This window comes from Artemia sp. Qi Xiang Cuo, chromosome 6 (genome assembly GCF_049724085.1).
Source record: "Artemia sp. Qi Xiang Cuo chromosome 6, ASM4972408v1, whole genome shotgun sequence".
NCBI lineage: Eukaryota > Metazoa > Arthropoda > Branchiopoda > Anostraca > Artemiidae > Artemia > Artemia sp. Qi Xiang Cuo.
The window spans coordinates 26,574,525-26,599,364 of record NC_142799.1 but is presented as its reverse complement, the minus strand read 5'-3'; the positions used below and the strand labels follow the sequence as shown (position 1 = coordinate 26,599,364).

Sequence of the window (24,840 nt, the reverse complement as noted above, 5' to 3'; positions counted from 1 at the left end):
TTTGATTAATTGTAGGGTTTTTTTTCTATTGGATTTCGATGCTCAATAAATCTTTCAACAATTCGTTGGTGATTCCTACCAACATAGAACTTCCCACAAGAACACGGAATCTTATACACCCCACTTACTAAATTTACCCTGGTTAAATCCTTTCCAGAACTAAAGAAACTACCCATTGGTCTCAATGGGTTGAGATTTTTCATAAATATTTTTCTCTCTGTTAGTTTTTTGTTACGGCAGGCCAGTTTGGCTTAAGATCTTTCACAGGTTAGGTTACGTATTTAATATATGCTATACTTTACCCTCCCCCCCCCACCCCTTAATGTGCAAATATATAGCCCAAATTTATTTCCAAACTATTATATTTTCACCCTGTTTTGTTTTATTTCATTAGCATTACCGAAACTTTCATTCTCGCGTGTGTACCCGGATTCTAGACAAGTAGCCCTACTCCTGATTTTCTGGGACCATTGGCTCGATACAATCACCCCTGGGGAAATCAAAAAACAACAAAACAAATAAAGACGTGCCTATGACCTTTCTTCTGGTAAAAAATACAAAATTCTATATTTTGGAGCCTCTACAATACAGTTCCCTTAGATGCTGAATCTTATAGTGTGATTTTCACTAAGGGGATCAATTTTTCTAAGGGGTTTTCCTCTTTTTCTAAAACCCGACAGTTTTACTCATGCTTTCAGCTTTTAATGATTGAAGTTAAATTTAGTACGTTTAATATATTTTGAATCAGCATAAAAAACAAATACTTTTGATGTATCCATTGTAACCAAAATCCTTTGTTTTAGAATCTTGGTTACTATTGGGTCGATTTTCTTCTTATTTGCGGTTCATTACCACGAACTGTTTGATAAAAGCATTTGCCTTGCTCCGCCCCTTGATTATCTGAGATCCGTGGTTAGGTGCTTCATTATTGTCCTGATGTATCTTATAAACTATATCCTTTTTTAAATTACTTATTTAATAACATTCGTATTTATGATTAGGTTAGATTTCCTGTCATTTTGTTTGGCTAACACATGGTATTTTTTGTGGTATTGGATATTTGAAATTTTCAGCTTGTTTTCAGATAGTTGCATATGGGTGAACAGTTTTGATCAAGAAGGTTTGACAATAGGACATACTTCGATTAAAAGCCCTAATTGTCAACGTTTTTCGGTGGGATGAAAATTCAATGATCAGTAATTGTGACCAGACTGTGACAACTAAAAGTGTAAATAGTTTAGATGACTCGCAAATTTACACACAACGCTGGTAGTTTCAAAGATATCTATTTTGTAATTTTCTATCAGGATTAACTAAGTGTTTTTTTTAATTACTTTTGTGATGTGCATGAATAAGTGATTTGTAAAAGAAACGAACTATAGACCATTATAAAAAGGTTTGAACTTCAAAATTGGATTGAAATCAGTAATTCATCTTCTCCATTCCCTTTTAAACAATATGTGATTTGGATAGTTGGAATCTTCAACTCGGCCTTTTAATTTTTTCGTTAATTTTAAGCTATAGCATTCCCCTTGTACCACCTAATTCTGATCTACGGTGTATCGCTTTTGAAGGAAAGAAGTTACAGGTAACGGAATTATAAAAATAGCTGGAAACAACTGTCATATAAATATCTTTCTGAAGAAGTATTAGATTAAATGATCCGTAGAATATGATCAGTTATATGTTAATATTTCTTCACAGTGGTAGTTTCTTGCAATACTTCAAGTACAGTTAAATTATAAGCGGTTTGTTATTGAAACAAGATTAATGTTACTTTGTCAAAAATGAGTGCATATGATTTGAATAATTTATTGAATTTTTTACCTGAATCGTTAGTTGATCCAGAAACGGAAGTTGTTCCATTTTATGAGACTGTTGAACCTAATCAAAGTGGTGTAATTCATGAATCGAGTTCTAATCAAACTCATGCTTTGGAGGGAGTTCCTATAGAAGTATGTACTGAAAACTCTCATGGAGCATCTTTTGAAAATTTCAAAAAGAACAATGAAAAAAACGATCTTAAATGGAAAATTAATCCTCACGCAGCTATGCATGCCTGTTCTTATTCTTCTACTTCATCTGTGACAGAAAAACAAGCAAAGAGGGTATCTATACAGGGGGCTATCGATCGTTATGATGCAACTTTAGGTTCTAGAAGGGAAAATAGTTGTGAAAACTCCTATGACCCTACAAAAAGATGCGATCTAGCTTCCCATGCGAAGGAACTTGTTCTTTTTAGCGGTGACCCCGAAATTCCAGAAGAGCTAGAATTATGTAATATAGAAATATGTACACCGTCAATAAATATTCAACAGGGTATTGAATGTTTAAATATTAGTTCTACCGTAACTTCCTCCAGTGACACCTTTATTTTGGACATAGCATCAATAAATTTAAAGGAGATTCAAAAAGATGAATTTAATGACTTTGACGCAGCTGATTGGAATGAAAGTGAAATGTCACATTGTGAAATGAACTTCTCAGAAAAGTCACTCATTTTTGTTCCCGGTATAAATTGTAGGTCTAAAGTAAAAGATCAAGCAAAAAATCTATCCAACACATCGTCTTCTGTAGGAGAAAATGACATAGTTGTTAGATGTGAAAAGGGTGAATCAGACATGACAGTATTATCTGGAGTAACTTCTCTTGATTCATTTAAGGGATTGAGTACTCCTGAAGCAGTTTGTGGTAGTCCTAGTGAGACATCAGAGCTCATTATATGCGACATACCGATTTGGGAGCATATCGAGGCGTTGGAGCTGACTGAATGTGATGGATTGATTGTGGAGGATGTTAAGGGTCGAGAATCTACTGTAACAGATTTACCAGCTGCAAAACAAAGGGAGTCAAATGAACTTGTGAGTGCAGGTGGCCCAAATCATCTTATAACACATCAGTGCTGCGAGAACACCACAAGCTTTGTCACTCAAGAAAATATGATGCATGCAAAAGAACAAACCAGTGTTAAAAATTCCCAACAAGATAACACCTTAAACATGCCTACAATAGTTGAATCTAAGAATGTCGTAAGCACAAGAAATATAGAATTGTGTGACGGTAGAGAAGGATTTCTTTCAGCGCGTAAACGTATAGTTGAAGCTGAATGCAGGACGTCTTTTATTGATGATCCAGCGAATCATGAACACTTAGGTTTCTGCAACAATTTAATAGACAAAGTAGTTATACAGGCAAGTAAGCATGAAAAAGATTTCAAACACGGTTTACTAAAAGATAAAAAGGGCAAAAGCAATGAAAACAATGAAGGTCAAAAGAAAACTAGCTCAAATTCATCCATCCTTAAAAGCGGTGATTTTGAAAAGAGTCAAATACGTTACGAACCATTTAACACCAAAAGAAATGCGTCAGATGGAGAAAACTCTACTTTAGTTGATTGCTATGCCCCTGTCAAAGGAATGAATTATCGCTGTGAGCAGACTGACGATGCAATTATCGAGGAAGAAATGCAAGCACACGATCAGGATTTGGAATTCCTCAAGAAGAATTTGGATTTCAAACTCGGCTCGAATGTTTCATTGGACATTAATAATTCCGTTTCATTCAAATCTATGATTAGAAAAAAACCAATATTCTATACAGATTTTGTAATAGATGTGCCAAACGCTCAAGAGGAAACTTCGGATATAGCATGGGCTTACTCAAGCTTAGCCTATCCGTACAAAAGCTGCATAGAAATCCGGCAAATTAATTCCTTTCATTGCCAGAACAGATTAGCAGACAAAAATAGCGCAAAAGATGAAACAGCTATAATTGTGGGAAAATCAATGAAATCACCAAGAATCTGTAACGAATCGACTGAAAATCTTGTGACTGCCCAACCAGAAAAACTAACCAAAGATATATCGAATTACACATTTGTTTTGCCAAAAAATAAGGGCACAGTTTCTGTGTCAGTCTCTGAAGAAAAGGACAATACCAGTCTCAACATGACCTCGTTTAAAAGCAAACTCAGAAGATCATCAAAGTTCATCAAAAGTGACTCTAAAGCACCCAAATTATATAAAAAGTTCAGTATGGACTCAGCATTCAAGTTTAACGAAGGGTCAGAAACAGACGATGGGTTTTCTGACAGCTCTGAGGGCGGTTCTCTACGTAAATTCATTAGCAGTTCTGATTTTCCCACGGAGAAATCTGAGACAATGCGTTCCAATGAAATTTCTAGTGAATATTTTATGCCCACGAAGGGTTCTGACAATTTAACGCCGCTCGAGATCAGTCATTGTGGAGCCAGCAAACAATTCAATTCTGAAAAAGGTAAGATTCTTGTTTCATTCTTAGTTTTATTTTCTTCTCCTTTTATTTATGTAAATAATAAAAAAGTAGAAGGCATTAGAAAAGTACGGAAAATATAGAAAAGTAGTAAAAATAATACAACGAAACTTCAGTGGCATCTCAAAATTAGAAATTTCATTGCTGATTTCCTGTTTTAATCAGGAAATGACAGTTTTTTTTCCAAAGAAAGTCTTTGAGATGTAAATGCGCCGGTTGATGCGACAGTCTGGAATCATAGGTAATTTATTACAGAAAATTTGGTAGTTTGCATGTAACAATTCATTTTATATAATATAATTTCAAAATATAACTGTAATGCAAGTTATTATTTACAATAAGTTCGTAAAACTCCCCCAAATAAAATTATACATACGTGTCTGAACATGGCAAGGAAGCGTATCAAAGTTTTATTTTAGCTCTTATGACTAAATATTTGATTTTGGTTTGTGCAATAAATGAATTTCCGCAAAAAAAAATGCATTTTAAAGCAAGGCCGTATCCGGGGGAGGGGGATCACCAGCTTTGAACCTCCCACCCAAAATTTCATCTGACTCGCAAAAACGTAAAAATGCATAGGCCTATAAACAAATTTTTGATGTATTTTTGAAGTTTTTATGCAAAAACACCCTCTCCCCCCCAAACAAAATATGGATACGCCTTTACTTCAAAATGCGAATAAACAAAATATTCAGATGCATTTGTTAGACAACGTAACGTCAAGCACTATCCAAATAGACAAGATATTGATGCCACACTCTTTACGATTTCAAAAGCATGGATATAACTTTCACGATCGGATATTTAATATCGAAAGTACTTAACTGCCTTTTGCCAAGATTTTTTTGCCTTTTTTTGCCAAGATTGCTTTTTTGCCAAGATTCAAGCCTAGACATGTCGATTATATGCTAGATGATAGACTAGGTTATAGCATCATTTAGCGACTGCTAAGTAATGACTCGGGCTTATAGTCACTGCACCTATCATCTACCCATGGCCTTATTCAGGGAGGCACGGGGTATGAACCCCCCCCCCCCCCGAAATTTTGCCTGCCTCGTAAAAACGTAACAAAAATGCATACAAACAACTATTGATACATTTTTTACCCTCCCCCTCTACCTGAAGAAATTCAACCCCCCCCCCTCCAAACAAAATCCTGGATACGCTGTTGCATCTTCCATAATGTGCTTGAAGTCAATTTCCATTTCGTGTATTCCATTATTTTGCAAGCGTGTATCGTTTGGAAGGGTGGCCGGCGTTTACCGTCCCCCCGCCGATTACCCCCCCCCCCGTAACCGTTGCCCTGATAAATACCCCCTCGCCCCCCTGGTAAATACACCCCCTGGAAAATACCCCACGTGGAAAAAAAGCTTTCCAAATTTAAGAATTTTATTTGAGTTTTATTTTATTTTTTTATTTCCCTAGGGGGAAGAAATTTTTGGTACTTGTGTATTATGCGCCACTCACTCAAGTTTACGCTGTGTGAAACTCGAGAACAAACCGGTTTCTTCGTTAGTTTCTTACTAACGTGACAGAATAGATGGGAAATATATAATGTGGGCTATATATTTGCCAATAAGGGGGAATGGTAAAGTATTTGGACAGTTTGAAGTCAGAAAAAAAAACCTCAGCATAAAGTAAATTTAATGCTTCATTTAAGTGTTTTTTCCAAGTGTTAAGTGGGTTTTTATTTTTAATGAACGATTTTCCAAGTATTAAGTACTCTTATTAGGTTAATGTAGTGTTTCATTTAAGTGTTTTATGATGATCGCTGATCAAAGTTTATGCTAGTTGTGCCTTTCTTTTATGTTATTTTTCTCTGTTCATGGCCATATATTTGGCTTTAAAATACACTTCTCTATCTATCTATCTAATATGCAGAATAATTGTACCAAACACATTTTGCATGCAGACCCACTATACTTTACCCCCCCCTAATATGCAAATATATAGCCCAAATTCATTGCTAAAGTAACGAAAAAACTGGTGTGTTCTCGATTTTTACACAGCGTAAACTTCCGTTTGTGGTGCATAATACACAAGTACCCAAATTCGTTCCCCCTACGGAAATAAAAAAAATAAAACTCAAATAAAATTCTCAAATTTGGAAAGCCTTAATTTCCCCCGGGGGGAGGTATTTTCCGGGGGGGGGGGGGGGATATTTACCACGGGGTATTTTCCGGGTTGGTATTTCCCGCGGAGGGTATTTTCTGAGGGGGAGGTAGACACCTAGAACTGTCTGGAAGGTATCAGCCTCTGCATTCTCGTTATCCGCAAGATCGTAGAAAAAGCAACGGCTTCTTTGCTTTTTTGCCAATCCACCTTATACGCTAACTCATATAAAATCCCCAAACACTAAATCAAATCCTATCTAATTTGTTAATTTACCATCTAAAACATGACGATCCGCTTTTCAAATTATCCTAATTTCAACGCGAATTTTTCAAATTAATAAGTGTCATTTACCAAAAACTAATATGCCCTAAGATATTCCCCACGCGGTCACTAACCAAACATTATAATTGCAATTATCGAAAAGGCTAGCTAATTTGAAAAAAGAGTTTTATATTATAAGATAATTACTGGGTTCTATAGAAACCAGGTTCATGCAATTTGTGGTTACTTCTGGTTTTTGCCTTTTTAATAAGATATACACGCGTACCTGCATTCATCCATCTGTAAACCGTTCCGTAAAAAGCGAAAAATTGCAAATAAATCTGAACCAGCCAAGTTCACCGGGATGTTGGGGTCCATCGAGCCCAGCAGCTTTCGTCCCACATCATACATATATCTTCAATTGATATTTTATACTTTACTTTTTAATGAACCCCTTCCCTCCCAAAATGTGATCCCTTCCCTCAGATAAGCTCCTACCCACGCACCTGTTACTAATATATGCACATAGATACATATTTAATATTAAGAAGATTATCGATATTATTATTTCTAAGGTTTAAAAATTTTTGCTCTAGTTGCTTATTTTTATGATTTTAAAAATACGCTTAAACTCACTCGTCCTACTGGAAAGGTCTTAAAAATATTTTATAGACTGTGTTTTATTATTCATGGTATTTTTGCAGTAAACATGGATATTTGGATCTCCATCATTGAGAAAAACCCTTTTATTATTTTATTTTTCCATACTGCCGTTTTATTTTTGAAAATACAACCAGAAAAAATCAATACAACCTGACAAATCCGGAAAAACTATTTGTTCTCTTACCTAGAAAGTTCTTGAGCTGGGTAAATGGGAACTTTTGCGAATAATAATTTGTGGCCCTAACTGCCACATGAAAAAATCGTTTCCCAAGTTTTATCTTCTCCTCTTCCAATTTGTAAGGCTTGAAAAATTACAATTTTTTAAGAGATGCAATCGACGTGGAATCGACAATCTTTTAAGAGATTGGAATCGACGTGGTCAAAAACTTTAACCATGAAATTTGCAGTCCCCTGGCTTGAACAACAAGGAAAATCCCTTTTTGCATGGGAAGCACTTATGTGGCCTCTTTTTCTCTTCTTATCCGATGGTATTGAGGCCCAGAGCATCAGAGATGGCTTTTTAAGGGCTCATGTTAAAGGACATCGCTATATCTAGAGCCTTAAATTATTATTAAAACATGTTATTTTAGGTAAAATAACTTTTTTGCAAAAAACAACTGCGTCTTCGTATACAATCTTGATAAAAGATTAAATAAAAAAAACAAGTTTTTTAAACTGAAAGTAAGGAGCGACATTAAAACTTAAAACGAACAGAAATTATTCCGTATATGAAAGGGGCTGTGCCCTCCTCAACACCTCGCTCTTCACGCTAAAGTTTGACTTTCTCACAACTCTTTTTTTTAAACAATAAAAACTTTAGCGTAAAGAGCGAGGCGTTGAGGAGGGGACAGCCCCTTTCATATACTGAATAATTTCTGTTCGTTTTAAGTTTTAATGTCGCTCCTTACTTTCAGTTTAAAAAACTTGTTTTTTATTTAATTTCTGATCGTTTTTTAGTTAATGCAGCTTTTATTTTGGCTCGCCGTCATTGAATAAGTAAACAAAATTTGCACAAAAAATTTACTTTTCTTTTGCTAAATGGCTGTCTCTAAATTTGGTTCTGACGTAATTTACAAGTTAACTTACGTAACGACCTTCTATATTCGTATATTTTTCTTCTGGCAAAAAATTAACAGTTGCAGATTTTTGCAGATATGAGCTTGAAATCTATGTTATAGGGTTGTCTGATACGCTGAATCTGACGGTGTGATTTTCATAAAAATGTTTTCACTTTTAGGGGATGTTTCCCCCTCTTTAAAAAATCAGGTAAATTTTCTCAGGCTCGTAGCCTTTGATGAGTAATACTAAACTTAATAAAATTCATACATTTAGTATCAGCATTATAAGCCCATTCTTTTGATACATTTATTGACATCAAAGTTCCGTATTTAAAAGTTTCGATTACTATTGAGCCGTATCGCTTGTTTTTTTTATTGTTTTTTTTTTATTACGTATATGTTATTACGTATATGAGGGGGTTTTCCCCCTAGTCAATACCACGCAGTTTATGTTAAAATTTTAAAAAAAATTTAATTAACAAACCCCTGAATCACAAAGGCCGTTTAATTAGAATAGATAGGTCTTTTGAAAGAACTAAAAAAAACTGTAGCGTAAAGAGCGAGTTATTGACTTGGGGGAGAACCCCCTCATATACGTAATAATTTATGTTCATTTTAAGTTCTAATGTTGCTTCTTACTTTCAGTTGAAAAAACTGGGTTTTTTTAATTTAATTTCTGATCGTTTTTTAAATAATGCTTGGAAATCTGGCGCCCCCGTCATATAAATTTCCCTTGCCCCAAAGGAACATCCTCCACGGAAAGATTCTCCCTAGTAACCCCCTCCTCCAGCCCCCCCCCACCAGAAAAAAATTCTTCCTGAAAATGTCTGTATACTTCCCAATAACCAATACAATATGTAAGCAATGGGCAAAGTTCATAACTTGCAGCCCTGACCCTGGGAACTGTGGGGGATTAAGTCATCTTAAAAGCCATATTTATTAAATTTTCGACTATGCTGAACAAAATGGCTATCTCAAAATTTTAATTGGGTGACTTTCAGAAAAAAATGAGCGTGGGAGGGGGCCTAGTTGCCCTCCATTTTTTTGGTCACTTAAAAAGGGCACTAGAACTTATAATTTCTGTTCCAATGGGCCCTCTTACGATATTCTAGGACCACTGGGTCAATACAATTACCCCTGGGAAAAAAAAAAACAAATAAACACGCACCCATGATCTTTCTTCTGGCAAAAAATTCCAAATTCCACATTTTTGTAGATAGGAGCTTGAAACCTCTACAGTAGGGTTCTCTGATACACTGAATATGATGGTGTGAATTTCATTAAGGTTCCATAACTTTTAAAGGGGTCTTTCCCCCTTTTTTGGAAAATCAGCCAAATTTTCTCAGGCGCGTAACTTTTGATGGGTAATATTAAACTTGATGAAACTTATATATTTGAAATCAGAATTAAAATTTGATTCTTTTGATGTATCTATTGGTACCAAAATTCCGTGTTTTAGAGTTTCGGTTACCATTGAGCCGGGTCGCTCCTTACTTACAGTTCGTTACCACGAACTGTTTGATACGAATGTTATATCATGTTGATTATGAAGATGCAGTTTCTGTACAAAATTGCATGTTATTTTAATAGCATGTTCTTAACATTTGTAAAAGACGCCAGATATAGCAACTTCCTTTCAAACGAGCCCTTTACCAGTTCTCTATGATGTTTCATCACCTTCTTAGCAGTGAACAAAAAAGAAGCAATAAAAAAAGATTAGACATCACTGTTTCGCATGCAAATGCGTGATTTTCCTTGTTATTCAAGGTGGCGAGCTGTGAGTTTCCTGTACGGGGTTTTCAACAAAAGCAATTACAATGGTATAGTTTCCGTTTCGATCGAACCCCAATTTTGAGGGTTTTCAGGCTATTTTCGATATTCGTGTGAATTCGTTTTCAAAATAGCTTTTCAACCATTAAGATTAATTGAAGTAATAGTTATCATTCCCGAATCAGCTACAAATGGCACTTTTTTCTTATTAAACAGTTTTTTTTTTAAACGCATTTTTAAACTTTTAGTTCCCATGGGTTTGAGTTTTTTCTTTACTAGGTTGCAGCTGGAAAAATTATTTGAAGACACATGACTGGATGCTGAATGGAAATAATTCAGTTTAACTTTATAGTTTGCTTCTCTTAGAGTTTGCTTTCTATAGATTATGACACTATATTTCCCAGAATATGAGCTGAATTTTGACAAAAATGCTATTTCGATTCTTTGTTTTTGCAAGCTAGGACCTAGTCTTTTTTTTATAGAATGTTACTAGCCGTACAAGTAGGTAAGAAGAAAGTACAAAAAAGGTAAAAGTGGACCGGGCCCTGATTTTGGTTTAAATTTATTCCGAAAAGTGTCGTTCACCTAACGGCAGGTTTTTTTAATTCATGGGAACTTCTTGTTATGGGGTGAAGGATAGGCACCAAATAACTTTCACTATTTATAATATAAAATATTTATCCATTATTGAAAACTTCACTTTGAAAGTTTAGTTTTTATGTGTTTTCTTTTGTTTTTGTCACTCCACTTTATTGTCATGTTAGTGGGTCAAAAATAAATGGTTATTATAGTTCAACAATTATTATTATGCTTCAACAGCTTCTTATATTAGTAAAACTGTTCTTCTTCGCTTTTCATGAAAATGAATTTCAAACAGTTTCTCCTAGCAAATTGTTTTTCGCAGTTTTTACATTTCTTCAGTTTTGGGAAAAATAAGATACTTTATTAGAACTGATTATTGTTTATTAGCTTCGTCCTATCATAAAAAAAGGAGGTACTCAGATTTAGGTATATAGCTTCGAGAGTTTCAATGCGCGAAAGGTGATTTTCTGGATTTGATCTACTTAAATACTAAAACCTCTTTCGACTCTAACCGTTTGGTGATAAGTGTTATATACTTGCAGCACTACGGACAGCGTGGAAATAAAGAAGAAAATGCCGTTGTCCCTTATAGGTGCTTGCAAGCTTTTAAGAAAACGATTAGGGTCAAAAGACGTTGCCATATTCTGACATCGTCCATTTGTGAGCATGAAAAAAAAGTAAAATAATAATCAGTTTTCCGTATCATTTCTTAGAAACATTAAGGGATATATCTTCCTTCCTCAAATTAGGCATCTGCACTGAAACGGCTCTTGTCCGACTCACAACATATACTTTCTAGTGGAGACTGGATTTCTGACTTGTGCTTTTGCTCAACTTCCGTCAAGGCTCCCTTTAGTTCTGTGCATATAAATATAGCATTTCCAGGATTGTAGTAAGAAGTGTTGACTATATTTTTTTTTTCAGAATTGGGCAGCTTCAGAGCAACATCTGTTCGTGCATCTTTTATAGGGTTTTGTGAGACAATGTTAGAAACAAGTTCACCTACCGGAACTTTTGATCAGTCAAGTCCAGTATCATGCGAAAGAAAGTCTATTCGAAAAACATCTTCCAATGACTATTCTGTTGACTCAGGAATTACTGGGTCTGAGTCAACTGCTAGTGATTCAAGTCCATCACCAAGTCGGTCTTTTTCTCCGAATCAGAAAGTAATTCAAAACAGTGAATCAGCCGAAGCTGCCTATCAGCTTGATAAAACACTGAATGATATCGAACATGGTGACTCAAGTGACGCAACTATTACAGAATCAACCACTAATCTTACCGATATGAAGGAGGGAAAAAGTTTCAGTTTCAAATACAGCCGGCCACCAATGTTTGAGCCGCCTCCACCTCCTCCATTATCTCACTCACTTAGTGACTTGTTTGAATTAAAAATGTACAGTGATATTTTGAGTGACTCAAATGGATACCGAATACCTCGGCCAAAGCTAATTGAAAGGCACAGTCATGAAAATGTAACTGAATACTTCGATAACGCCCATGAAGAGAATAAACTTGTTGAAGAGCTTTCAGTTCAAATTCCGTCAATAGGGAAGAAATGTGAGTGCAATAGTTGTGAAGCCCAAAGAAGCGTGCAAGAATATTTGAAAAGCTGCCAGCACTACGATAAGAAGAGGTTTTATAGCCTTCCACCCCCTCCAAAACCTGCGAGGAATTTGAATGACATGCCACATGTCAAAAGAACCGAAAGTGTTGTCACGATCAATTGCGGAACAATTGAAGAAAATGGAGTGAGACTTCTTAAATACTTCGATTACTCAAAAGATGAAGAAGCAAGACTCCTTTCCGGATCTGTACAAGGTTTCTTTTGCTTCTTTTCGCTTTCCTTCACATCTTGCAGGAGTGCCTGAATTTGCCCCTACCTTAATATTTTTGTATAAACTTCCAAAAATTGTGTCTTTCTTCGTCTGTTTCTCTCATTTTGTTCTAAAAGAAACCTTTCCCAGGACTTAACTGTCATCAATGGTATTAATTGGGTTATGGGGAGAGGGAAGTATCAGGATGTCTATACCTTTTTGAGTTTTCGCCCCCCCCCCCTCCTGCCTAGGAATTTGAAAATTTATCTTTGTCGGGGTAGTTTCATTAAAAAATCTGTTTTGGGTATTTTTGTTGAAAAAATTGAAGAAAAAAAAATTTGCCCCTCCCCTAAATATTAAAAATCACTTGCTGTAATCCCATAGAAACTGGAAATTTAATTCCTTTTTTGCAGGTGACACCCATTGATAAAGCTAATTATAGTTCGTTCTAGGCTACATTTGACAATGTTTCTTATTTCTTGTTTATTAATCCAGATAACATTACCCCTAATTTCTGACTAAAATTTTTTTTTAACTAAATTGTTTTCTTAAACCATTTTTTTAATGAAAATTTTGATGATTGTCTGAGAAACCTATAGCGAATGTTAGAAATATATCTACAACAATAAAAATATCATGGTATTCCCAAGTATGATCCTTAACGATGGCTATGAATGTTTCTTTTTATTTTTCCTTTTTCTTATTTTGCCCATCTGGGTATGTGCGTACAACCAGTAATCATAAAAAAGTTGAGGACGGCTCATTCGAACGGAAATGTTGAGTTCTAGCACTGAGAGGGAAAATTTCGCGATATATGATATTTCGGAACTATCAAAAAGCTATTAGAAGCTATACTGCCGTAGAATGGCAAATATCTTCCTCAATAACTGTACAGTCCATACAAAAAAAGGTTACTGATTGACCGTATATATGGCATTGCATAGTGGTGGGTCAACTTTTATGAGGAAGGTTGGTAGATCTTTTGTGGAAGGGGACATTAAAAAAACGCTAGTTATGCAATAACTTTTGAACTTTTCATGAACAGTGCTTCACATAAATATAGAGAAGGCAATTTACTTCCTGGTCTTCCTTAGTTTCCTGAAATTTATTTGTAAATATTAACGAAATAATTTTTTCATGGAAGGGGGCAATTGCCCGTCAACCCACTGTTCTTTAAGCCAAAGAAGGTTTTTTTTTCATGTCAATGCTTCAAGAATGAATTGTTGACAAAAGCAACATGATAAAAATCGAAATTTTTATCACAATGCTCCAAGAATGAAAGTGCTCATTTATTTTTATCCTTTTATAATGAATAGAATTGTCGGTTCAGATATTTCAAAGGTATTTGGCAATTAAAAGACTTGCAATTTCCATCTGGCTATATTTTGATGTCTTAATATTTCAGTAAAACATTATTCAAACCTTTAGCCTATAGGACGGAGAGTTACCTCGGGCAAGGGGCTCATTTCCTTTCTCGTCATATGTTGAATAATATTCATTCGTTTTATTCTAAATATCATTACTTATTCACATCTGGAAAAACTACTCTTGTTTTATTAAATCATGCAAGTCGAGTACGATTAAAACTTATAATAACCGAAATTACAAGTTAAAGAGGGAGGCTCTCATTCACCTTAAACTCTCTACCCACAAATATGATAGGATATAATTACAAATTAACTATATCTTATTTAAAGAGGATCTCACTCACATTGAGCTTTCAGTAAGCAGGTTGGTCCTCCTTTGGATCTAAACCAGGGATAATAGATTGCTAATTTCGGGACATAAATAGTGCGTCCTTGTATTCCTTATCTGATTTATCCACTTAATGCACTTAACACTATTTTTCCCGGAAAAAATCTATAATTAATTTCTTTTTTTAAAGCAAATTTTTACCAACGAAAGTTTAAAGTAAAGTTAAAACTTAAAACCAATGAAAATTACTTTTGCAGATGTGATATATCTTTAAAAAACCGTTTCAAATAAACTGGCTCTTGGAATTTCCCAATATTTATAGAATTCTGGAAAGCTAGGATTCTGCTGAAAACTAAGCTTTCTCGAGTGTCTTGAGGGTTAAAATAGTTTTGTAGAATTGATTGATTTCATGACCGGCAAAGGATTACTGAGAGCTTTGCGAATTATCTTTTATTTTCTGTAGGCCACTTAAGGATTTTTCCGTTTCTAATCCTGCTATGTTTATTTGGAATGGAGCCGGTTGATTTGGAATGGTTTTTCAAAAATACATCCCATAAACTGCAAACTATAACTTTGCTCTTTGCTTTTGTCAGAAACATTTTTTCTTTTAAAACTAATTTTTGTGCATTTATTAGGTTTTAAAAATACCAACAACAGAACTCATAAAGAAAAATTTTTTTTCCAACTTATGCAAAACTAAAGAAGTCAACATGAGTTGTTGCTAAAATGGGGCATTGTGTTAAAGTTTAACTTTATATTTCTCTTAAAATTTTCCTTTTAAAAATCTGAAATTTATCACATGAACAGTTCATGGGTTATATTATCCTGGTCTATTATTGGTATGTATACTGTTATTGCCTTGTCTGTTGTTGCTGACTAGTCTAAAAACATTACTATTTTCATAAATAATTAATTATTGGTAAAGAACGTTTAAGTATTTTAAGAGAGACTTTTAACAAACTTTTTAGTGGGAGTGCATAACTACTCCCTGTTCGTGCTACTTTTGTAGAAGTATGGTCATACAGTGTTTTTTCCAAGGGTCCAGCAACTAAAATTATACTTTAAAATACAACAGTTCTCGAACTCCTGCCCTTAAGGGAACAGGATTGCACGTCCAGCACACAAACCATTTGGCTAGTACAAATATTCAAGAGACATTTCGTAATATGCCCTTTTGATTTATTTCTCTTGCATTTATTTTTCTTATTTCTCTTGCGCATGTTTCCGCATACTTTTTTGCATTTTTGAAGACTGCATGGGTTTACAAACCCTTCACACCTGGCCGTATTGCCTTAATAACGCATAATCTTTTTTGCAATCAGAATATTAAGGGAATAGCGGTTTAAACCGAAAATTTCAATTTCTGCCTATTAGTGACAATTAACCTTTGCCCTCAATTTGCCCTTACATTCAAACTTTTGTGGTTGAGATATGACTCAAACTAAAACTCTCTGTCAGTCTTCCTTTAAATTCCTTGTGAATGTTTAAATTAAATGTGCGTTTTCAAGGTACAGCTACACAACCAAAAGAGGATATATTATAGACTATGTTCAGACCGCATGATTAACAGATCAAGATAGAAACTGACTGAGCATTGTTTTATTGAATTCTCTTTTGTCTTTTACAAGTCTTAAAAAATTGTTTTCTAATTTTCTAAGTACAAATTTGTTTAGATCACTAGCAATCTTTGGTGTAAATTGAACGAAACTGAGTCCAGAGCCAGGGCTGATGACAAAAGGTGAGATTGGCCTTCTAAATGATATGTCTAGTGTCTCTATGAATTAGACGTATCGTTTATTTACCAAAAAAGATCGTTTTGACAATCTTTGACGATCAGGTTTTTGTTTTCTAATTTTGATATCTGTTAGAACCTTTTATATTCATATTGCATTTTAAGAAGTGTTGTTCTAAGTTATAAAATTGGTTTGAAAAACCCATGGTAACCACATTTTTACATTTGTATTAAAAGTAGGAAAATGCTTAGTGAAGGAAACACTTGCATGTTTTCTATAAGGCAGAGGTTTGTTTTACGAAGACAAACCTTGCTTTTGAGCAAAGTACTAGTGTTTTTCTGACACGTTTGTATAGGGAGCGTATGAGCCCCTTCCCTGTCCTTCCGAATCCTCAAGACTCTCTGATGCTTTTCTCTATATTTTTTTATGGTTTAGTATGCTCCTCAATAAGGTGGAACGCACCCATTTCTTTTCGAAGTGTGTCAAAAATATATAACAATGACACAAAACGGTTCATTTCAACAGCTTTACTTTGAAAAAAAAAAGCTGTCTCTAGGAAAAAACAAACAAGTTGAAGAGTATTGAGCCTTGTAATTTGAACCTTGAGCGGAAAAGTATAAGAAACTGAAAAGAGACGAAATTCAAGGCGTCTCTGGAAAACTTCATCTAGCTAACTCCATCCAACAGCTAGCTCCATCTAGTGATAACCAGTAGCTCTAATTATAAGAACTAAATAAAATGCTATTTGTGTTACTTTTTCCTTTATTTTTTTGGTACAATTACTTTTCTCTTTTTAGGTTTACTCGTCCTTTAATTTGTTTGTCTGCCTTTTCTTCTTTTTTTTTGAATTTAACTAAAATAATTTTGATAAATTAGTATTGAACTTATGTTTCACCTTATTTTTAAATTAAATAAAAAAAAAGTTTTTTTTTTTAAGTGAAAGTACGGAGCAGCATTAAAACTCAAAACGAACAGAAATTATTCCGTAAGTGAAGGATTGCCCCCTCCTCAATACCTTGCTCTTTACACTAAAGCTGTTAGCAGTTTTAAAAGAGTTCCCTATCTAAATTAAACGGACCCTGTGTTCAGTAGCCGTTCTTAAAAAATTGGAACAAACAGTCAAAGTTTAGCATAAAGAGCAAGGTATTGAGGAGGGGCAACACTTGATATACGGAATAATATCTGTTCTTATTTAGTTTTAAAGTCGCTCCTTACTTTCAGTTTAAAAAAAAAACTTGTTTTTTTAATTTAATTTCTATTCGTTTTTCAAATAATACAGGTAAATCTGGCTCACTCTCCATAAAATATATCCCCCTCACGGGAAACTCCTCTTTTAAAATTTTCCCCAACGTGAAATACCCCATCCCTCTCCCGCCGTCAGGCTCCCCTCCATCCTTGCTGAAAATCCCCATCCCCGTAAAATTTCTTGTGGACAATTCAGCCGGGGAAATTATCCTTAGCATACTTTCATTTGAAAAAGACTTTAATTTCTAATCGGTTTCCTGATCACTCCGGAAATACTCCCTTCCGTGGAAATTTTTTTCTGGAAATCGAAACACGCTGAAAACAACCCCCGGATATTTCCTCCAGAACATCTCAAAATACAAAATTGAGTTGGCAAAGAGAATGTAAGGCAACTAAAAAGAATTTCGTATAGGAATTCTGTCAAACCCCCAGTGTAAAATTTCCCCTGCCCCTACCCAGAAATTTCCCACCCCAAGGAACATTCTCCCAATGGATATCCACCCTAAGCACAAAATCTCCCCCTCATAAAATATATGTAGGCCTATACTTCCCGATAACAAATACTATACGTAAACAATGGGCAAACTTCATAACTTACAGGTCTCTTCTCACGGACTGTTGGGGGTCATTTTACCCCTAAAGACAGATTTATTTGATCTTTCAACTAAACTGAACAAAATGGCTATATGATCAAAAGTTTGCTCAGATAACTTTCAAAAATATTTGGGCGTGGGAGAGGGGCCAGTTGCCCTCCAGCCATTTTTTTCACAGAAAAATGGCACTAGAACTTTTATTTTCCCTTCGAATAGACCCTCTCCCGATCTTCCAGGATCATTATTTCAATACGATCACCCCTGGAAATAAAAAATAAACACGCATCCGTAATATGTCTTCTATCAAAAATAGCAAAATTCTACATTTTCGTAAATAGGAAATTCCAAAGTAGGATTCTGTGAAAGACTGAATTTGAGCGTATGACTTTGATTAAGATGCTATGACTTTTAGTGGGTCTTTCCCCCTATTTTAAAATTTAGGCAAATTTTCTCAGCCTCGTAACTGATAAGTAAAACTAAACTTGATGAATCTTGTATATTTGTAATTAGCATAATAAGCTATTTCTTTTGATGTATCTATCGATATTAAAGTTCTGTTTTTTAGAGTTTCGGTTACTATTGAGCCGAGTCGTTCCTTACTTACAGTTCGTTACCACGAACTGTTTGATTTCTGGCTTTCCTTGATCACATTGCATTGTTAATTTGCGTTAGCAATCTTAATTCCTAGTATTCCCATGTTGAAGTGTAAAAGATTGTTTTCTATTACGTTTTTGAAAATTGAAAATTTGAAAAGTTGACTGAATTTTTGTTGTAGTAGTAGAGGTGAATATCGGACCAAAGTTTTATTCTTAACCACAATTATATTTTATATAATTTCAATGTAAAAGAACGGATTGTGAAATAATTTGTGTTCTTGTACTGTCAAAAAGAAATATCTTCTCCGACTTTTTAATTGCGCTCGAACACAAGGATAGAATGGAATTGTTTGAATTTTTTTCAAATATTAATTTTAAAAAACTTTACGAAAAGGAGTTTTTCAAAGAAAAGTAACGAATCATATTGAACCTAAGACTAGCAGAAACAAATCCTTTAATAATTCAAACTCAAAACGACCAGAAACTGCTATTAAAGAATAAATGAAACCTAAAACCAATAGAAATTAAAAAAACAATCATAGTCAATAAACATACAAATGGTACTAATATAAATGAATAAATAAATCTTAGAGTGATTTAAACTTAAATTGAATATGCAAATCAAGCTTAAACCGAATAAAAATCACTACCTTCCATAAAAACGTTATACGCTAACAATGGGCATCGAGCATAGCTTATATTCGTTTCCCCGAGGAATGAAACCTGGAACCATAGCTGTTTGACTTTCGGACTATTTTGAACAAAATAGCTATCTCAAAATTCCGATTGGAAGCATTCGGGGAAGAATAGGTGCGGAAGAGGGGCTGGTGGCCCTCCGATCGCTTTTGATTCTTTAAAGGGAACTAGAACTTTCGATTTCAAATTGAATGAGCCTCCTCCAAAGTTTATGCAACCACACCTTTCCTATGAAAACCTTATATGTTAACAATTGGCAACTTGCATAGCTTACAGCCCTTGCCCTGGAGGCTGTAGGGGGTTTTGTCAATCCCAGGTGTACAGTTATTTGACCTTTGGACTCTTTCAAATAAAATGGCCATCTGGAAATTCTGATTGGATGTATTTGGGGAAAAGATATCGCGGGGGGATAGTTGTCCCTCGGTTACTTTTGACTCTTAAAAGTGGCACTATAACTTTCCATTTCCAATCGAATGAGCCCCTCCGGAGCTTGTACACCCTCCTTTTTTTATATGAAGTGCCTCTGGGAAAAAGATAATAAATAAATAATAATAAAGCATTAAGCCTCATGGCCTTTACTATGTGCAACGCTACAATGTTTCTTCTGGTACGCGAAGGATGTGCAATAAAATCCATTTTAAAACAGGGGCGGATGCATGATTTTTTTTAGGGGGGGGAGGAAATAGGTTGATCCGATAAAAAAATTTTAGGGGGGCGCAAACGAGATTGATCCGATATACTTGCGTTTTGAGCAAGTTTAATTAACACAAAATTGAGTTAATTAAGTAAATTGTACTACTTTAGACTACGCTAGGGGGGCGCCCCCTCACCCCCTGGATCCGCCACTGTATTCAAAACTACGAAGCACAAAATAAGAAAGTAAACTGTACTAAGAATTGGAAATATTTGCGTGAGCAACTTCAAACAAACTTAAATAATCAGTTCCAACAAACTAATAAAAATAGATGCTTTGATTGAACCTCTTGAATTCCTTCTTTTATTATACTATTCCCTTGTTCTTTAACAATTATTTTATTTTCATGCTGTTCAGAGTTTCCATTTTCATTTTCAACAAAATTTGGCTTCCGCAAGAACTTCATTGGCTTGGGAAGAAAAACTGAACAGACGACTACCCTATTATTCAGTGAAAAAGTTGTCGTACAGAAATTCCTTTTAAACTACTAGTTTTTATTCGTATTTTATAGTCGATGAGCCGCAGATAAACGGAACACCTAAATCAGTTAGATTTTCTACATTTCCAAGCAACCCAACAAAGCCACGTGATCGGAAGAAGAAAAATGCAGAGCGAAGAAAAACTTGTGCTATAAGCCCTAGCGAACTTAAATCTTTAGAATTAGAGAGACCAAGACCAATTTCCATTGCGTTTGAAGGCAACACCACCATTTACAGAAGGGATTCACAGACAAGTACCGCACGAATCGAGGAGCTCACGGGCGCAACTTCGTATACTACTGAAGATACACAGCTTGATTTTTCTACGGCTGTTGTTCAGCAACCGGAGGATTTACACTTACCAATAAGTATGCCAGCGGAAGAGTGTAGCCAACATTTTGTGATTGTTGCAATTGACTTTGGGACAACATTCAGTGGTTATGCTTTCGCCTTTGTCAAAGATCCCAGTAACATTCACCTAATGAGAAAATGGGAGGGTAAGTTACTTTAAATTAAATTTCCGTAAATATTTATAGACAGCAATATATGTAGTGTGGTTCTCACTAAAGCCTGGTCTTAGCACTCAGGCATCAGAGGCGTGATTTGCTATGGGACAGGGGGAGCAAATGTCCCCCCAGACTCCAGTACTCCCCTAGCTGAAATTTTACGTCTTCAAAAATCTTGTCAAAACTAAGATTTTATATCTTAGTTTGAGATAAAAAATTCCCCCCCCCAGATTTTGATGAAATTACGTCCGTGTGGGGCATTGGTCCTCTGGATCTAAATTTGGTGTATTAGATGGCTGATTTCAGGACCAATAGCCATCAAAAGTTTGATAGCATCTTGATAGTCCCGGTACCCTGAAACCACAAATAAAATAGATTAAATGATAGTACGTTCCAGTATATAAGGTAAGGAAGCCATCAATTCTTTCTAACAAAAAAAATATACTCAATTCTTTTGTTTGTATAAGGGTAATATATAAAACTAGACCTGCCCTCTATTTCTTCTGTATATACTATTGATTCCTGTTTTCCTACGTAAATATTTTAGCAAGTAATGATTCCACTAGTGCTCTTTATACGGGGAGGTTGTCTGATATCATCTTTTTTAGGCTACTTAATGAATTTCTTGAGCAATCGGCATCCTCATTATTTGATATCAATATTGCTGCTGCCGCTGCTCTAACTTTAGAAACAAGAACCCCCCCCCCCCCGGTTTTAAAGAACCAACTGAAGTTTAACTGTTGTAATATTGTTTAATTTTAGCACTAATAAAAAAAGGAGAAAAACAAAGCTGTTCTTACACAAGTAAAGAGTGAAGTTAAAATTTGAGCCAAACAAAACTTACTACTTCCTAGATAACGCAAAGTATATTTGCAAAACTATCTCAAATAAACTAATTGGTTATATCTTCCAATACCTGTACTATTTGAAAAACTAGCGCTTTACTGAAAACAACAAAAGCACGAAGAACAACAGGGAAATCTTTTTCTGTTTTACTGAAAACAGAAAACATATCCCAAAAAAGCTGGAGGTTTTCTCTGGAGTCCTTTTTGACGGGATTAAAATCATATCCAAGTCCTTGGGTCATGGGCACTCCAATGCCAAAGGAAAAACTGAAAGGAATTTTACCCCGGAAATAGGGCCCGAAAAAGGGTCATTTTTTACAGGGTCGAGAATCCCCAAATTTACAGCCCGAAATTAGTTCAAACTTTTTCATGACGGGCTCCAGTCTCTCAAGAATTGCTCCTTGGGCTAAGGGAACCGACCACTCCGTTCGAAAAGAGAGTGGCCCTGAAATGGGCGAAACAATTTGTTATCACTGATCAGTTTAAAACATTGTACCATTACGTCTTATGGTCGGTCAAGAGGGCACCACTTCACAAGAGAAAAAAAAAGACAAGAGGCTCCTTGGGAAAAGACAAAAAAAAGTCAAGAGGGCACCACTTCACAAGAGAAAAAAAGACAAAAAACGTTAGTTCCCCTGAAAAGGGCGTAAAAACATGTTTTTTTCCGAATGTCTTGAAACCTACACCCCTAAATTCTTGGGCCGAGGGAACCTTCATGCACAAAAAGATAATTTAAGTTGCAGGGTCGGGCCTCCAAAAACTGGGGCCAAGGAATATTTAGTTTAGCCTACTTTCAAGTTAAATTTATGAACAATGCTCCAGAGGCTAATGGTCAAAGCTCATCAAAAATGTCTTAACTTCCATTACTCTAATGGTCATTTAATTTTTTTTCTTTAATTAGGTAAAAAATGATTGTGAAGTGTTTATGTTTTGGCTATCGTAATCTAATCCGAAAAATAGATTCAATGGTTAGTGTTTCATAATGTAGACACAAGGTGCAAAACTTCTGTCGCAAAGGTGTGAAATACATAAAATTACGTATTGCGGTTTTATAATGTCCATGAACTCCAATGCGCGTACCTAAAAACAGAAGTTCCTATTAAATTAATAACGTTCAAAATTCTATGCAAGATTAACGCCGGAAGTTAAATTTGTTGGTGGGTGACTGAGATTCCAGTACTTAAAATCTCAGGTAATAACAAGCCATAATCGCACAGTCTGAGGCACCAAATATTCTAAGGATTCCTTGTCTTGTATTTCAGCGTCAATTGGGAGAGGGGAGTGGATGGCCCCCCTCTGATTTTTAAAAATGTCTTTTTAGGGTATTTTCATTGAAAAATGCCCTTTTTCTTGGTGTTTTCATTGAAAAAACGACAAGTTTGCCCCCCTCCCCTATATATTGAAAAATATATTTCGTGCCCCTTCTAGATTTTTATGAAATGACACCAGCGTTTTTATGTCCTTTTTTTCATTACTTTGCTTCAATTTCATTCTTCGAATCTACGCTGCCCGAAAATCTTATATCTCACTAAATGTAAAACACGACATTGGCACCAGGGACATACGCAAGGGGGGGGGGGGGGCCCTTCAGGCCCGGCCCCTCCCCCTCCCAAATCTCACGATGTTTTTTTTTATTTTCCCATAATTTTATTTACCTTCTCACAAAATAAGGAATAGTGGCTAATTACTAATCTAGACATAATGTGTTAACCGTTTTCGATGATTTTTCGGCCTGCAATTACCCAATTGGATCACCAGATGGTTATTCTATTTCCTGTTGAACAAGTCGCCCTCTGTCAAGCAATCTTTGAGCTAACAGCAAAGTATAAACACATACTGAACAAGTACTGACCAAAGTATAAACACATACTGACAAGTACTGACAAAACTCTCCAAAAGTGACCCCGCGTACCTCAGTACCTCTAGAGGGGATTTGTTGCACTACTTAATCACTCTGAGCCAATAAATTAAATTTAATACAGCTTTTATGGAACAAGTATTATCACCAACGGAACTTGAAAAATTTAGGCGCCAGATTCGCATAGTTCTGGATTCGTCTCCGGAGACTCGGACAAAGGGTCACTTTTTTGGTGTGGAGAGGATAGGCTTTGTCAGTACTTGTTGTATGTGTTTATACTTTGGTACTGACAAAACCTATCCTCTCCACACAAAAAAGTGACCCTTTGTCCGTGTCTCCAGAGACAGTAGAGATGACCCTAAAGGTCTGATCGCTCACCCCTGCTGCCACCTACAACTTTTTTACATAGTTTAATGAGGACAGGGTCAATGACCTCTTTCTCCATGACCTCTTTCTCCAGGTGTGATTTTGGCACGCCCTCAGCGAATGTCAATGTTGTTATTGATTCCGAGGCAAAATGCCAAGGTCAATGTTGTTGTTGTTTTGAACAGAGTCATTAGAGAGAACACGTGGTTAATGGGGTCAATGTTATTGCCGTTCGAAGCAAAGTTAATTACATTTCCTTCCTGTTCGAGGCAGATGTTATGATCCGAAAATAGTATTTGTTATTGTTATTCGAGCCAAATGTTGTTGTCGTTCGAAGCAAAGTTAATGACATTTCCTTCCTGTTCGAGGCAGATGTTATGATCCGGACATAGTATTTGTTATTGTTATTCGAGCCAGATGTTATGAGGTTCCCGGAAACAGTTAATTAATGTCTGACAGATGACGTCAATTTAATTAATTTACTTGAATTTCCAAAGAGAATTTTCACCGAGAAACAGTTAGATCACACATGATGTCATGATTGATTGATTGGCACAAAAGGGGAATTAATTTGTTGTTCTATAGAGAATTGATTCACGAAAGGGAAATTAATTTGTTGTTTCTAACAAGAGAATCGTTTCCGAGCAGACGTATTGATCTTAGTGCGCGAAAAGGTTTCCAAATAATTTGAAATGCATTGGCGCAGAGATGCCAAACAAAAGGAACATGCCGAAATTCCGTTTAGGGTTAATTTTGGCGAAACCGTTTTAGCTATTTTATGGAACTATTTCGGCGAAACAGCTAGAGACATTTTAAAAGGTGATTTTTGAAGAGATTTTGGAAGAGGTTTTGAGTGTGGTCGTTATAATACACAAGTTGTATTTTAACAGTGTTGTGAGGTCCTCTACCCCAACCCCAAAGGCTTCTCATACCCCACCCCAACCCCGAAGGAAGCCCCCGGTCCTCAAAGGCCCACCC

At 35.5% G+C, this 24,840-nt stretch overlaps 1 protein-coding gene across 1 annotated transcript in view; it reads left to right on the top strand.

Annotated features, from left to right (window-relative positions):
* The first annotated feature begins 1,152 nt into the window (after positions 1-1,152).
* LOC148951052 (uncharacterized) overlaps positions 1,153-24,840 on the top strand; it is a 24,773-nt gene continuing 1,085 nt past the window's right edge. The window contains exons 1-3 of the mRNA XM_089090984.1: positions 1,153-4,275; positions 11,664-12,560; positions 20,320-20,784. Coding sequence (XP_088947110.1) covers positions 1,788-4,275; positions 11,664-12,560; positions 20,320-20,784 — 3,850 coding nt within the window. The 5' untranslated portion in view covers positions 1,153-1,787. The remainder of the gene's footprint in view (positions 4,276-11,663; positions 12,561-20,319; positions 20,785-24,840) is intronic.